At 42.6% G+C, this 13859-nt stretch overlaps 1 protein-coding gene across 1 annotated transcript in view; it reads right to left on the reverse strand.

Annotated features, from left to right (window-relative positions):
• Positions 1 to 200: 200 nt before the first annotated feature.
• LOC147738150 (vomeronasal type-2 receptor 26-like) overlaps positions 201 to 13859 on the reverse strand; it is a 341084-nt gene continuing 327425 nt past the window's right edge. The window contains exon 4 of the mRNA XM_086935886.1: positions 201 to 1108. Coding sequence (XP_086792012.1) covers positions 201 to 1108 — 908 coding nt within the window. The remainder of the gene's footprint in view (positions 1109 to 13859) is intronic.

A 13859-nucleotide genomic window follows, 5' to 3' on the forward strand; every position in this document is an offset into this window, starting at 1 on the left:
AGACTTCAGATCTAAATTTATCTTTGTGAATTCGCTCAGTGAGATGAGCAGTTTGCCTTCTTTGAACACACGTTTTCACAGAAGTTTAGAATAATAAAATGGTCTAGTGAATTTGATGTCTGTAAGAATGATGAATCATTTTGGTTAAGCTGGTTGATCATTCAATAGTCAGATCACATCAGGATTAGTTGGGGTAAGTTTCAGGTGGTGACGTGTTTACCCATTAGATACTCTCTATTGTTCCACTGAGGCCTACAGAGAATGATGTAGACTTTGGGGATGAAGATACAGCATAGTAATCCAGAGCTGGATGTCAGAATGGCAAAGATCTCCACGGCCACCATGTACCTGCCCTTGGTGCTCAGGTACGCTGGGATGAAGGAGACCCAGACACTGCAGAATACCAGCATGCTGAAGGTGATCATCTTGGCTTCGTTGAAAGTATCTGGTAACTTCCTAGCCATGGAAGCAACAACAAAGCTCAAAAGAGCCAAAAATCCCATATAACCAACTACAGCATAAAATGCAAAGACAGAGCCCTCATTACACTGCAAGATCATCTTACCAGTTTCTGATCTGGTATCAATGTCTGGGAATGGAGCAGAAAGAATGAGCCAGACTGTACAGATCACCGCCTCTCCCAGTGAGCAGAGAAGCACCAGGCAGCTGGGTATTCGAGGGCCAATCCACTTTCTCAGATTACTTTCCGGCTTTGTGCCGTAAAAAGCGATAATAACTGTAATGGTTTTTGCTAGTACAGAAGAGACAGCAGTTGTGAAAATTATCCCAAAGGCAGCTTGTTGAAAGAGGCAGGACACCTTTGAAGGACGTCCAATAAAGAGGAGACTGCAGAGGAAGGACAGCATGAGGGCGAGGAGGAGGGTGTAGCTGAGATTTTGGTTATTAGCTTTCACTAATGGTGTGTTTCGGTACCTAATAAAGATTCCCAGCACTCCCACACTGACAACGGAGAAGAAACTTGCAATGCAGGATAGGACCAAACCCAAAGCATCCTCAAAGGACAGGAACTCTACAGTCCGAGGAAGGCAGGCATCTCTCTGCTCATTGGACCACTGGTCTTCAGAACACTTTATACAGTCTTCCATATCTGCATGAAAAGAAAATAATATAAAATCAGATGATGATTGTGATGTGCAACTGCTTATTGTCTCATTCAAATCTCCATATTCACTGACTATCAAATTGGTATGTGTGGTTGAACCATCAAGTCAGTTCAGGTTCTTACAAAGTTCCTCTTACTACATCTACCATATTATTTTAAGTGTACCTTAAATGCAAATATGAATATGGTGATTGAGTACCTGATTCTAATCAATTATTAATTGTGCACAACACTTTCACATTTTAAATTTGTCTGACCCAATTTTAGTTGAAACTGGGAGAGTGCTAATGTCCCCCTTTAGATGAGGGGCCATCTCCACAATCCTGCCCTGTCTCTTACTTCTAGAGTGTGTGGAAGGCGCTGTGTCCCCAATGCTTAACTTGTAAAACCAATAAGTGCCAGGGCCCTTGCCAGGAGGCCACTTCAGCTTGCACCACCCATTGGTCCTGACAGTGCTGCCAATGACAGCACAAACACTACTAACCATCACACTTCTACTAGTGCGACACTTCAGACTATTCCAGGCCCTCAAAGCCATGAGAATGGCTTGGGTGGAACGTATTAGTTATTTTTAACACATATTATACTAATAAACAACTGCTATTATACTCATCTCTACATAAAACAAAGAGCGCAACCATGTGACAGACTGTCATAAGGGCCGCTGTTAGCAACTAAGTGCCGGTGCCAAGCACTAGAAACCACTGGCTCAATTGAAGCACTGAGTGTCCCTCTGACTGAGTAAATGGGAGTGGGGGCATAGGCTTAAATGCCACCACCATCTGACCCGGTCCCTCTTCTGTTCCTCCCCTAAAGAAGGTGAACATTTGGAATTTTTAGCCTAACTGAGCATGATGGTTCAGTGTAAAAGAGAATTCCAGGCATTTACTGGCTGTTGGGAACAGGCGCATGAGACCATCACAATTGGCGGTTGACCTTTAGCTCTACTACTCAAGGGAGCCCCAGATTGTCCTAGCCAAGGAATTACTGACAGGCAGATCTGTGTGTCTGGGTGAGTTTGGTTGGCCCACCATCTAAAGGAGGTGACCTTTACCAGGCTCTCAGTTAGACCTTGTGTTTGGCACATGTCAAAAGAAAACATGGGTGATATTCCGTTATCTAAATGTTAAATTACTGAGACATCAATATCCAAAAAAACACTACACATCTAAAAATAAAGTCCATGAAAAAATATTGATTTTATTGTAACATATGATTAAATTAATAAATATCATTCATAATAAAGTGCACCATCAAAGGCTGATATGATTGTTCAGTGACTTAGAGGATTACTTTTGATTAACACAAGTTGGAATCTTTGCAGGGTCATATTTCTGTCCTTCCAATGTTTATAAATTGAGTGTCATTAAATGTATTTTGTAAAAACAACGTTATTGATTTCTAATACACTACAGCAGATCAAAAGACATCAACTTGTTGTCAAAAAACACTATCAGATACCTGTAGCAAAATAGGTTGCACAGCAGTCAGACAGAGCCAACATTATTGGCAAATATTGAGTGCTGTGTAAGAGTTAATACATCAGATCTCCTACGGAATCTCCTCCCCATTTGTTCCATATCTTGCTGTATTTAGCGGGACAGCTCCTGGCTTTGTATATCGGCTTCTCCTACTGTGCAAAGTGCCAAGGAGCTATGGTAGGAGGTTCAGAAGATTCCAAGGAGATGTTGTATCTCTTTTTGCCACCATTGAGGCCGTGCCACCGCACCCTCCAGCCCTCCCATTATCATCAAGAGCAGGATGAAGCCCGCCACCCAACCCAATACGGTTGAGAGTTCTGCAACCATGGCCTCCCAGTAACTTTGTATGATGGGACGTGACCAGACCATGTGATAAAAATCTGCATTAGCCTAGGAGCTGTGGAAGTACTTGAACATGTAAGTAGACCAGCCTTGCACAGAGCATCTGGAGTAAGATATGCGCAAGGGAGATAGAATGTTTGTATTAGTATAAGTCCAGACGATATCATAATGAGTCTGGGAGCCACCATCGCATCTCTCCAGTATTCTTCTACCAAGGGGTCTAGTCTGTTTTCCCATCGGCCTCTGAGGTGAGTCAATGTAAAAGGGGCTTTAATGATAAATGCACAGTAGATCTGGGAGACGCTGCCCTTCCCAAGTTCATCTATGAAGAGCTTTGCTATAAAGGACTGAATTAAAAGAGGGAACTGCTTTGTGGGATGTGTATATGTAGAGTGTGGCACAATTGTAGGTACTTATGGAATTGGATCCTGGACAGTGCATATGTGGGCTGGAGCTCTTGGAAGGAATACTTATGTGTACTGGAACAAACATCTCCTAGCCCTGGATGACCACTTTCGTCCCAGCATCTAAATCCCCCTAATTCAGCCACCTCTCCCAACCACACGCCCTGCCACAGCAGAGTGTGATGGGTGAGTGTGGCACTCCAGCCCGTATGATGCAGTGCCACACGCCATTCAAGAAACACCATTCGGGTCACCACAGATAGTATAGTTTAGACCGGAGCACCGTAGAGCATCGCCATTAATCTGAGAAAGGTAATCGAGTTAGGTTTGACTCTATAGGCCAGGTCAGACCGTCCTCCAATGAGCCAACCATTTATCAATAGGAGCTGCAATGCCAGATAGCAAAGACATAAGTTGGCCATGCCAAGACCACCTTCATATGGGGCACATTGACATTTGGTGTAGGCCAAGCATGGTCTTGAATTTTGCCACAAAATGTTTATTGCCAAGGAATCCATCTCTCAAAACCAGTGGCAGGGTAGCATCTGTGGGAAGTTCTAAAAAAAAGTAGAGAAACCTTGGCAGCACTGTAATTTTATAGAGGGCTATTTTGCCCGTTACATTCAATGGGAGAGACTGCTTAAGACCTGCTTTGATTCTGCGGACAAAAGGAGTGATATTAAGTGACCATGTCAATACGCGGTGAAGCGCCACTTGGATTCTCATATACTCAGGTGGAGGAAACGTAAGCAGCGTATTCGGATAGTGATCTGCCATGATACGCAGCTCAGTGATGGCAAAAGCGGACTAAGATTAGTTTACTGTTAAACATCCAAACCACAAATATCATGGCCATAAATAGAGAGTCATAAATCTCAATCACAAAAATTTTGTTATCCTATACTTCTGAAGTAAATAACAAAAATATCTAAAAAAAACATTGCTACATACTAATATCGAAAAAAAATACAGTTTTCTATTAACATAGTTAAACATAATAAATATTAAATATATTATCATTAAACAGAAATATAATATAATTTAAATATATTTAAACAATTTAAAATTAAATTAATACATTTTAAACTTATTTTTTTAAATAAAACCTCATATATGTGTGCATGTTTATTTACATATTTGAAAACTATTATTACATTAATTAACACTAATTTATGTAGTAATTAAATACAATTGTAAACTTTAAAAAAATATGTATAGCCAATGTACATATAATATTGACATCCAAGAATGTTTGTATGGGTTGTTTTATATTTATATATTTATATTGACAACAAATTGTAAAAGGCGGTTAGATTGAAGGTACCCTAGAACAATAATGCTTTTATGCTGTAACATGAGGGTAGTTAACTCAAAACAGACTGAATATGGTAGGCTTTCATACAGGCAAATGATGCTGATGATTAGGATACCACCTTTTAAATTCTTGCATTTGTAATTTTTTTTTACAATAACCCGAATTTAACTTAATGACATTCTTTAGCAAGGAATAATAAATGAAAGATACAACTATTGCCCTTGCATATCAAATGAAAATCTTTCACTTGTGTTTATTGTACATATAATATAGACGTTAAGGAATTTTTGTATGGGTTGTTTTATGTTTATATTAACAACAGATTGTAATAAGATGGTGAGTTTGAAGGTAGCCTGAAAGAACAATGTATTTCTGCTGTAATATGAGGATAGTAAACCCAAAATAGAATGAATTCAATACGATTTTATACATGCAAATGCTGCTGATGATTAGGACACGCCTTTTAAATTCTTGTACTTGTCATTTTATTTACAATAACCTGAATTTAATTTAAGGAGAGCGAGGTATTGGGGTTTCAGTGTGTAGTCAATTTTCTAAAAAATACTATTAGGATGCTGCTAAATTTTCCTTTATCAGCACTTTTTGCAGATTTTGTGCACTTAGTTGAGCACACTGCACTTTACGGAGGCTGGCAACATTAGACATGTGTAACTGTTAAGGTTGAAAGATTGAGACGTATTGCCTATTTGTTTTGTATATAACATGTAAATACAAGTTGATAATGATATAGTCGTTTATCCTGAATTTCATGCATCTTGGAGGAATCTTAATTTCATACAAGAAAGTACTTGGTTGTAATGTCAGCATTTAATATTGAGGTATGTTGTCTATTTTTAGTATTGAGGAGCACACATGATACAAGAGATTAAAATAATGTTAGTATCCGCAGTGCGATCATGTGATCAAGACCTTATGGTTACGGTCGAAATGCGTCGTGGACAAAGCATTTAGCTTGTATTTATGGAATAATTAAATAAAAGCACTTTGAAGGAGTCGGTGCCTACTTCGTTGGAGAAGTGTTTGGAATTAAGGTTCCGAGTTTGAATATATATTACCTACTGGTGGTTGCCAGTCGGTAGTTATAGTTAGGACCTATTTTCCATAGGAAATCCGCAACATTCTATTTGGAATAACTTTGACGCTGGTCGACCAATCTTCGCTAGCTTTTTTAAACTGGTGGGGCGCTCCAGTCCGCTCCTATCCAGAAAGTCACGGGGTGATTCGTCAAGTGGGGGCCGAGAAAAAAGTGGGGTCCCAAAACATGTTTTCCCCATGCAATTTCCCATAGGTACATTTAATCGCAGCTACAGCCCAAACTGCTGAACGGAATTACACCAAATTTGGCTAAGAGGTAGTCCTTGATACACACTCGTGCCTTTTGGTTAAATGGTGTAAATCTGTTCAGTAGTTTTTTAGATATTAACGAAAAAAATACATATATATCTGGGCAGAGTCTAACGACACATCTCATCATAAGATCTGATTGGATGTCAGCACTTCATCCAAGAAGTGTTGGCAGCCATCTTGGGACCAATATACATGATAGCACCTCATTAAAACACATTGAGTTAATAGAAGGTTTTAATACTTTAGTTACATTATAAATCATTTGTTGATGGTACCATACTCATTTTAGGAATTGTGGTGTGTTCTAAAGTGATTTTATCATGTGAAAAAGCCTTCTGCTGGGATATCATGAATCATGTTTGAGAGGAACCTATTTTCTCATGCTTTTCCCACAGAAGTTTGGAAAGTGATCTATAAGCTAAACTGAGGAGCATATTTTCAGTAAATTCACATTATCTTTCTCAGTCATGTGAGAATGAAGTCTGACATTCTCAGTAAAACATGTACATCCAACAAGGGGAAAACCTTTGAAATTCAAGGAAAAAAACATAAGTTTCAGAGATGTTATAGTTAGGAATTAGCATTTAAAAAACCTTTGAAATTCAGTGAAAAAAATAGGTTTTATGAGTGTTATAATTAGCTGGACATTTCACTCGTGCAAAACCATAGAAATTCCTCTGTTATAATTAGTTCTGTTAACTATTACTTGCGCACCCGCAATGCACTGCTGATGATGTCACATATTACATCATTCATAATATGGTCAGTGACATCACTGATGACATCTCTGATGTTATCTTAAATGACATCACTGATGACATCATCCATTTGACAATCTGATGCACCTCATCACACATTAGTATAACCTTTGATGACTCACTGTAAAATACAGAGTACCATATTTGAAAGCATTGACACACATACAAGTTACTACATATGCACTCACTGATTTCTAAGTCTACACACACAACTGTCCTTTCACCCACAGAATCCCTTATACATGCAGTCACTGATCAATGGTAACACTATCAAATGTACTCATACACCTATATCGACATTGACACATCAGCAGTCATCCTAGTCGGTTATGTAGTGATTCTACTCACTCATGAAAAGAATCAATCACACTTACATTTACTCACATACACATTTATACACACAACACCTCATTTATACATACACATAGTAAATCATAGTTACTATGTTAATAAATCACTATTACAATTATACACTCATTAATACAGTTACTCTCACAATCACTTACTCTTACGTATACTTATTTATATACACCAACTCTCACATACAATGCCTTTTATTTCCTACTTTATCGTAGATGTATCACTGACACATATATTCACTTACCAACACACAAATAAACGCACTCAGACACCCAAACAACTGTTTCCATAAACACTCCTAAACCCATATGCCGAGACAATCAATCCCTCACACATCTATGCATAGAGTTACAACTTCCCCCAACCACAGATACACTCAGTCTCCCTTTCAAATACTCAGCCAACTAATCAATAACTAATATAGACACTCATCTAGTTAGTGACCAATTGATGCAGCAGGTTATACAACAACACACATTCACATAGTTTGGTTACTAACCCATACATTTAGTGAGACCTATTTAATTACTCACTTAAACAAACAGTCACTGACACACTGATGACATCTCATTTGACATCACTGATGACATCATACAGTGACTGTGTGTTTCTGTAAAGTTTAAATATGTTTTACATATTGAAGAATGAGTGGATGTATAAGTGTCTAGATGAAGGATTTAGTAGGTGCGTGACTGACTGTATGAGTGAGTGATTAAATGTGTCTTACTAAATGCATGGGTTAGTGACTAAACTGTCTGCATGTGTGCATCAGTATGTCTGCTGTTGTGTAAGCTGCTGCATGCGTTGATCAGTAGCTATATGAGTGGCTATATGGGTTATTGATTGGTAGCCCAATTATTTGAATGGGAGACTGAGTGTGTGTGTGGGTGGCAGGGAGGTGTGTGACTCTTTGCATAGATGTGTGAGCAGTTGATTTACTAGGTGTATGAATTCAAGAGTGCATGTGTAAACAGCTATATGGGCGGTTGACTGTGTGCATGGGTGTGTTGGTGAGTGAATGGATATCTCTGTGCTATATGTCCAAGTAAGTACATATGTAAAACACAGTGCATGTGAGAGTTGGCATATATAAATGACTATACATGAGAGCCAGTGAATGTGCGAGTGACTGTATGAATCATTGTGTACTTGTATCAGTGATTGTGTAAGAGAGTAAGTATGTGTTAGTATATGTTTGAATAAGTAAGGTGTTTTTATGTATAACTGTATAGTTGAGGAAATAGAAGTGTGATTGATTCTTTGCATGACTGACTAGGTGTGTGAGTAACTCCATGGATGAGTGGCAGTGTGTGAGTGTCTGTACAGGTGTATGAGTGCATATGATAGTGTTGTATTGATGAGTGACTGTATGTATAAGTGATTCTATGGGTGAATGAGTGAATGTGTGTGTAGACCTAGGAATCAGTGAGTACGTATGTAGTAACTGGTATTCGTGTGTCAATGGTTTCAAGAATGGTAGTCTGTATTTAACACTGGGTGTATCAAAGGTTATATTAGAGTGTGCGGAGGTGCATCGTATTATCACATGAATGATATCATCAGTAATGTGATCAGTGATGTCATCAGTGATGTCATCAGTGATGTCATTTGAGATGTAATCAGTGATGTCATCAGTGATGTCAATGACCATGTCATGAATGATGTAATATGTGACATCATCAGCAGTGGATTGGAGGTGCGCGAAATATAGTTAGTACAACTAACTATTCCTAAATATATAAGGCCTGAAACCTATGGTTTTTTAAGTGAATTTGCAAGGTTTTTAAAATGCTAATTCCTAACTATATAATACCTGAAACCTATGTTTTTTTAAGTGAATTTGCAAGGTTTTTTAAATGCTGATTCATAACTATATAAGGCCTGAAACCTATGTTTTGTTAAGTGCATTTGCAAGGTTTTTTAATTGCTTATTCCTAACTATATAAGGCTTGAAACCTATGGTTTTTTCAGTGAATTTGCAAGGTCTTTTAAATGAAAATTCCTAACTATATCAGGCGTGAAACCTATATATTTTTTCAATAAATTTCAAAGGTTTTGTAAATGCTAATTCTATTAGCGGATAACGTTTATATATGTTATTATCCTTCTGGGACCACCTGAGCAGCCATCTTGTTTCTCAGGAAAAGTGAGGCACAAGAGAGCACAAAACAAGAGTGGAAAACGTGAAAAGGGGGCAGGGTTGAGGCCCCCTGACCCCCTAGCCCCCTAGAAAAGAGGTTGCCTCAAAGATGCAGCCATACTACGGTGAGTACAGTCCTTTATTTGTGAAATATGGACAGGGCAGACGCCCACAGAAGCGGGACATTTAAACTTGCGCAGGTGGTGTGTGTTATGCCTTTTCCCTTCTGCCAGTGAACAGGAGCAATATTGCGCTCGAAACGCGTTTGGCCTGAAATGGATGCAAAGGAGCAGATGGTCTGATTCCCCTGTATTTCACAAATAAAGGACTGTGCTCACCGTAGTGTGGCTGCATCTTGGAGGCAACTTCTTTTCTTCGTATGATGCAGCATGCCCCGCTGCGATGGAGCCCCACTTTTTACAAGGCGGGCCTGCAGCAACAAGGAATATAGTCACTGTGGGGATGGTGAGTCCGCTTTGTGGATGTGGTTTGGACAGGGTGTTGGCCCGGACAGCTTCAGTGCAGCCCACTGGGGTAATAGTTTTGAACATTTTTGGGCGTGGCATGTAACCCACTGGGGGTATCATTTATCATGCACCACAACTACCAGCATTCCTTGTGCAGACGCCCACAGAGGTGGGACATTTAAACTTGCGCAGGTGGTGTGTGTTATGCCTTACCCCTTTTGCCAGTGAACAAGAGCGATGTTGCGTTCGAAACACGTTTGGCCTGAAATGGATGCAAAGGAGCAGATGGTCAATTGCCCTGTATTTCACAAATAAAGGACTGTGCCCACCATAGTGTGGCTGCATCTTGCAGGCAACTTCTTTTCTTTATATGATGCGGCGTGCCCCGCCGCGATGGAGCCCCACTGTTTACAAGGCGGGCCTGCAGCTACAAGGAATATAGTCGCTGTGGGGACGGTGAGTCCGCTTTGTGGATGAGGTATGGACAGGGTGTTGGCCCTGACAGCTTCAGCGCAGCCCACTGGGGTAATCATTTTGAACATTTTGGGGCGAGGCATGTAACCCACTGGGGGTATCATTTATCATGCACCACAACTACCAGCATTCCTTGTGCAGACGCCCACAGAGGCGGGACATTTAAACTTGCACAGGTGGTGTGTGTTATGCCTTTCCCCTTTTGCCAGTGAACAAGAGCGATGTTGCGCTCGAAACGTGTTTGGTCTGAAATGGAGGCAAAGGAGCAGATGTTCTGATTGCCCTGTATTTCACAAATAGAGGACTGTACTCACAGTAGTGTGGCTGCATCTTAGAGGCAACTTCTTTTCTTTGTATGATGCGGCGTGCCCCGCCGCGATGGAGCCCCACTGCTTACAAGGCGTACCTGCAGCAACAAGGAATATAGTCGCTGTGGGGACGGTGAGTCCGTTTTGTGGATGCGGTATGGACAGGGTGATGGCCCTGACAGCTTCAGCGCAGCCCACTGGGGTAATCATTTTGAACATTTTGGGGCAAAGCATGTAACCCACTGGGGGTAATATTTATCATGCACCACAACTACCAGCATTCCTTGTGCAGACGCCCACAGAGGCAGGACATTTAAACTTGCGTAGGTGGTGTGTGTTATGCCTTTCACCTTTTGCCAGTGAACAAGAGCGATGTTGCGCTCGAAACGTGTTTGGTCTGAAATGGAGGCAAAGGAGCAGATGTTCTGATTGCCCTGTATTTCACAAATAAAGGACTGTACTCATCATAGTGTGGCTGCATCTTGGAGGCAACTTCTTTTCTTTGTATGATGCGGCGTGCCCCGCCACGATGGAGCCCCACCGCTTACAAGGCGGGCCTGCAGCAACAAGGAACATAGCCGCTATGGGGACGGTGAGTCCGCTTTGTGGATGCGGTATGGACAGGGTGTTGCCCGGACAGCTTCATTGCAGCCCACTGGGGTAATCATTTTGAACATTTTGGGCCGAGGCATGTAACCCACTGGGGGTATCACTTATCATGCACCACAACTACCAGCATCCCTTGTGCAGACGCCCACAGAGGCGGGACATTTAAACTTGCGCAGGTGGTGTGTGTTATGCCTTTCGCATTTTGCCAGTGAACAAGCGCGATGTTGCGCTCGAAACACGTTTGGTCTGAAATGGATGCAAAGGAGCAGATGGTCTGATTGCCCTGTATTTTACAAATTAAGGACCGTAGTGTGGCTGTATCTTGGAGGCAACTTTTTTCTTTGTATGCTGCGGCGTGCCCCGCCGCGATGGAGCCCCACTGCTTACAAGTCGGGCCTGCAGCAACAAGGAATATAGTCGCTGTGGGGGCGGTGAGGCTTTGTGGATGCGGTATGGACAGGGTGTTGGCCCGGACAGCTTCTGCACAGCCCACTGGGGTAATCATTTTGAACATTTTGGGGCGAGATATGTAACTCACTGGGGGTATCATTTATCATGCACCACAACTACCAGCATTCCTTGTGCAGACGCCCACAGAGGCGGGACATTTAAACTTGCGCAGGTGGTGTGTGTTATGCCTTTCCCCTTTTGCCAGTGAACAAGAGCGATGTTGCACTCAAAACACGTTTGGACTGAAATGGATGCAAAGGAGCAGATGGTCTGATTGCCCTGTATTTCACAAATAAAGGACTGTACTCACCATAGTGTGGCTGCATCTTGGAGGAGACTTCTTTTCTTCGTATGATGCAGCATGCCCCTCTGCGATGGAGCCCCACTGTTTACAAGGCGGGCCTGCAGCAACAAGGAATATAGTCGCTGTGGGGACGGTGAGTCCGCTTTGTGGATGCGGTATGGACAGGGTGTTGGCCCGGACAGCTTCAGCGCAGCCCACTGGGGTAATCATTTTGAACATTTTGGGATGAGGCATGTAACCCACTGGGGGTATCATTTATCATGCACCACAACTACCAGCATTCCTTGTGCAGACGCCCACAGAGGCGGGACATTTAAACTTGCGCAGGTGGTGTGTGTTATGCCTTTCCCCTTTTGCCAGTGAACAAGAGCGATGTTGCGCTCAAAACGCGTTTGGACTGAAATGGATGCAAAGGAGCAGATGGTCTGATTGCCCTGTATTTCACAAATAAAAGACTGTACTCACCGTAGTGTGACTGCATCTAGGAGGCAACTTCTTTTCTTTGTATGATGCGGCGTTCCCCGCCGCGATGGAGCCCCACTGCTTACAAGGCGGGCCTGCATCAATAAGGAATATAGTCCCTCTGGGGACGGTGAGTCTGCTTTGTGGATGCGGTATGGACAGGGTGTTGGCCCCGACAGCTTCTGCGCACCCCACTGGGGTAATCATTTTGAACATTTTGGGGCGAGGCATGTAACCCACTGGGGGTATCATTTATCCTGCACCACAACTACCAGCATTCCTTGTGCAGACGCCCACAGAGGCGGGACATTTAAACTTGCGCAGGTGGTTTGTGTTATGCCTTTCCCCTTTTGCCAGTGAACAAGAGCGATGTTGCGCTCGAAACGCGTTTGGTCTGAAATGGAGGCAAAGGAGCAGATGGTCTGATTGCCCTGTATTTAACAAATAAAGGACTGTACTCACCGCAGTGTGGCTGCATCTTGGAGGCAACTTCTTTTCTTTGTATGATGCGGCGTGCCCCGCCGCAATGGAGCCCTACTGCTTACAAGGTGGGCCTGCAGCAACAAGGAATATAGTCGCTGGGGGAACGGTGAGTCCGCTTTGTGGATGTGGTATGGGCAGGGTGTTGGCCCGGACAGCTTCAGTGCAGCCCACTGGGGTAATAATTTTGAACATTTTGGGGCGAGGCTTGTAACCCACTGGGGGTATCATTTATCATGCACCACAACTACCAGCATTCCTTGTGCAGACGCCCACAGAGGCAGGACATTTAAACTTGCGTAGGTGGTGTGTGTTATGCCTTTCACCTTTTGCCAGTGAACAAGAGTGATGTTGCGCCATAAACGTTTGGCCTGAAAAGGATGCAAAGGCCAGATGGTCTGATTGCCCTGTATTTCACAAATAAAGGACTGTACTCACTATAGTGTGGCTGCATCTTGGAGGCAACTTCTTTTCTTTGTATGATGCGGCGTGCCCCGCCACGATGGAGCCCCACCGCTTACAAGGCGGGCCTGCAGCAACAAGGAACATAGCCGCTGTGGGGACGGTGAGTCCGCTTTGTGGATGCGGTATGGACAGGGTGTTGGCCCGGACAGCTTCAGTGCAGCCCACTGGGGTAATCATTTTGAACATTTTGGGGCGAGGCATGTAACCCACTGGGGGTATCATTTATCTTGCACCACAACTACCAGCATTCCTTGTGCAGACGCCCACAGAGGCGGGACATTTAAACTTGCACAGGTGGTGTGTGTTATGCCTTTCCCCTTTTGCCAGTCAACAAGAGCGATGTTGCGCTCGAAACACGTTTTGCCTGAAATGGATGCAAAGGAGCAGAGGGTCTGATTGCCCTGTATTTCCCAAATAAAGGACTGTACTCACCATAGTGTGGCTGCATCTTGGAGGCAACTTATTTTCTTTGTATGATGCGGCGTGCCCCGCTGCGATGGAGCCCCACTGTTTACAAGGCGGGCCTGCAGCAACAAGGAATATAGTCGC

This window comes from Lissotriton vulgaris, chromosome 1_1 (genome assembly GCF_964263255.1).
Source record: "Lissotriton vulgaris chromosome 1_1, aLisVul1.2, whole genome shotgun sequence".
NCBI classification, from domain to species: domain Eukaryota; kingdom Metazoa; phylum Chordata; class Amphibia; order Caudata; family Salamandridae; genus Lissotriton; species Lissotriton vulgaris.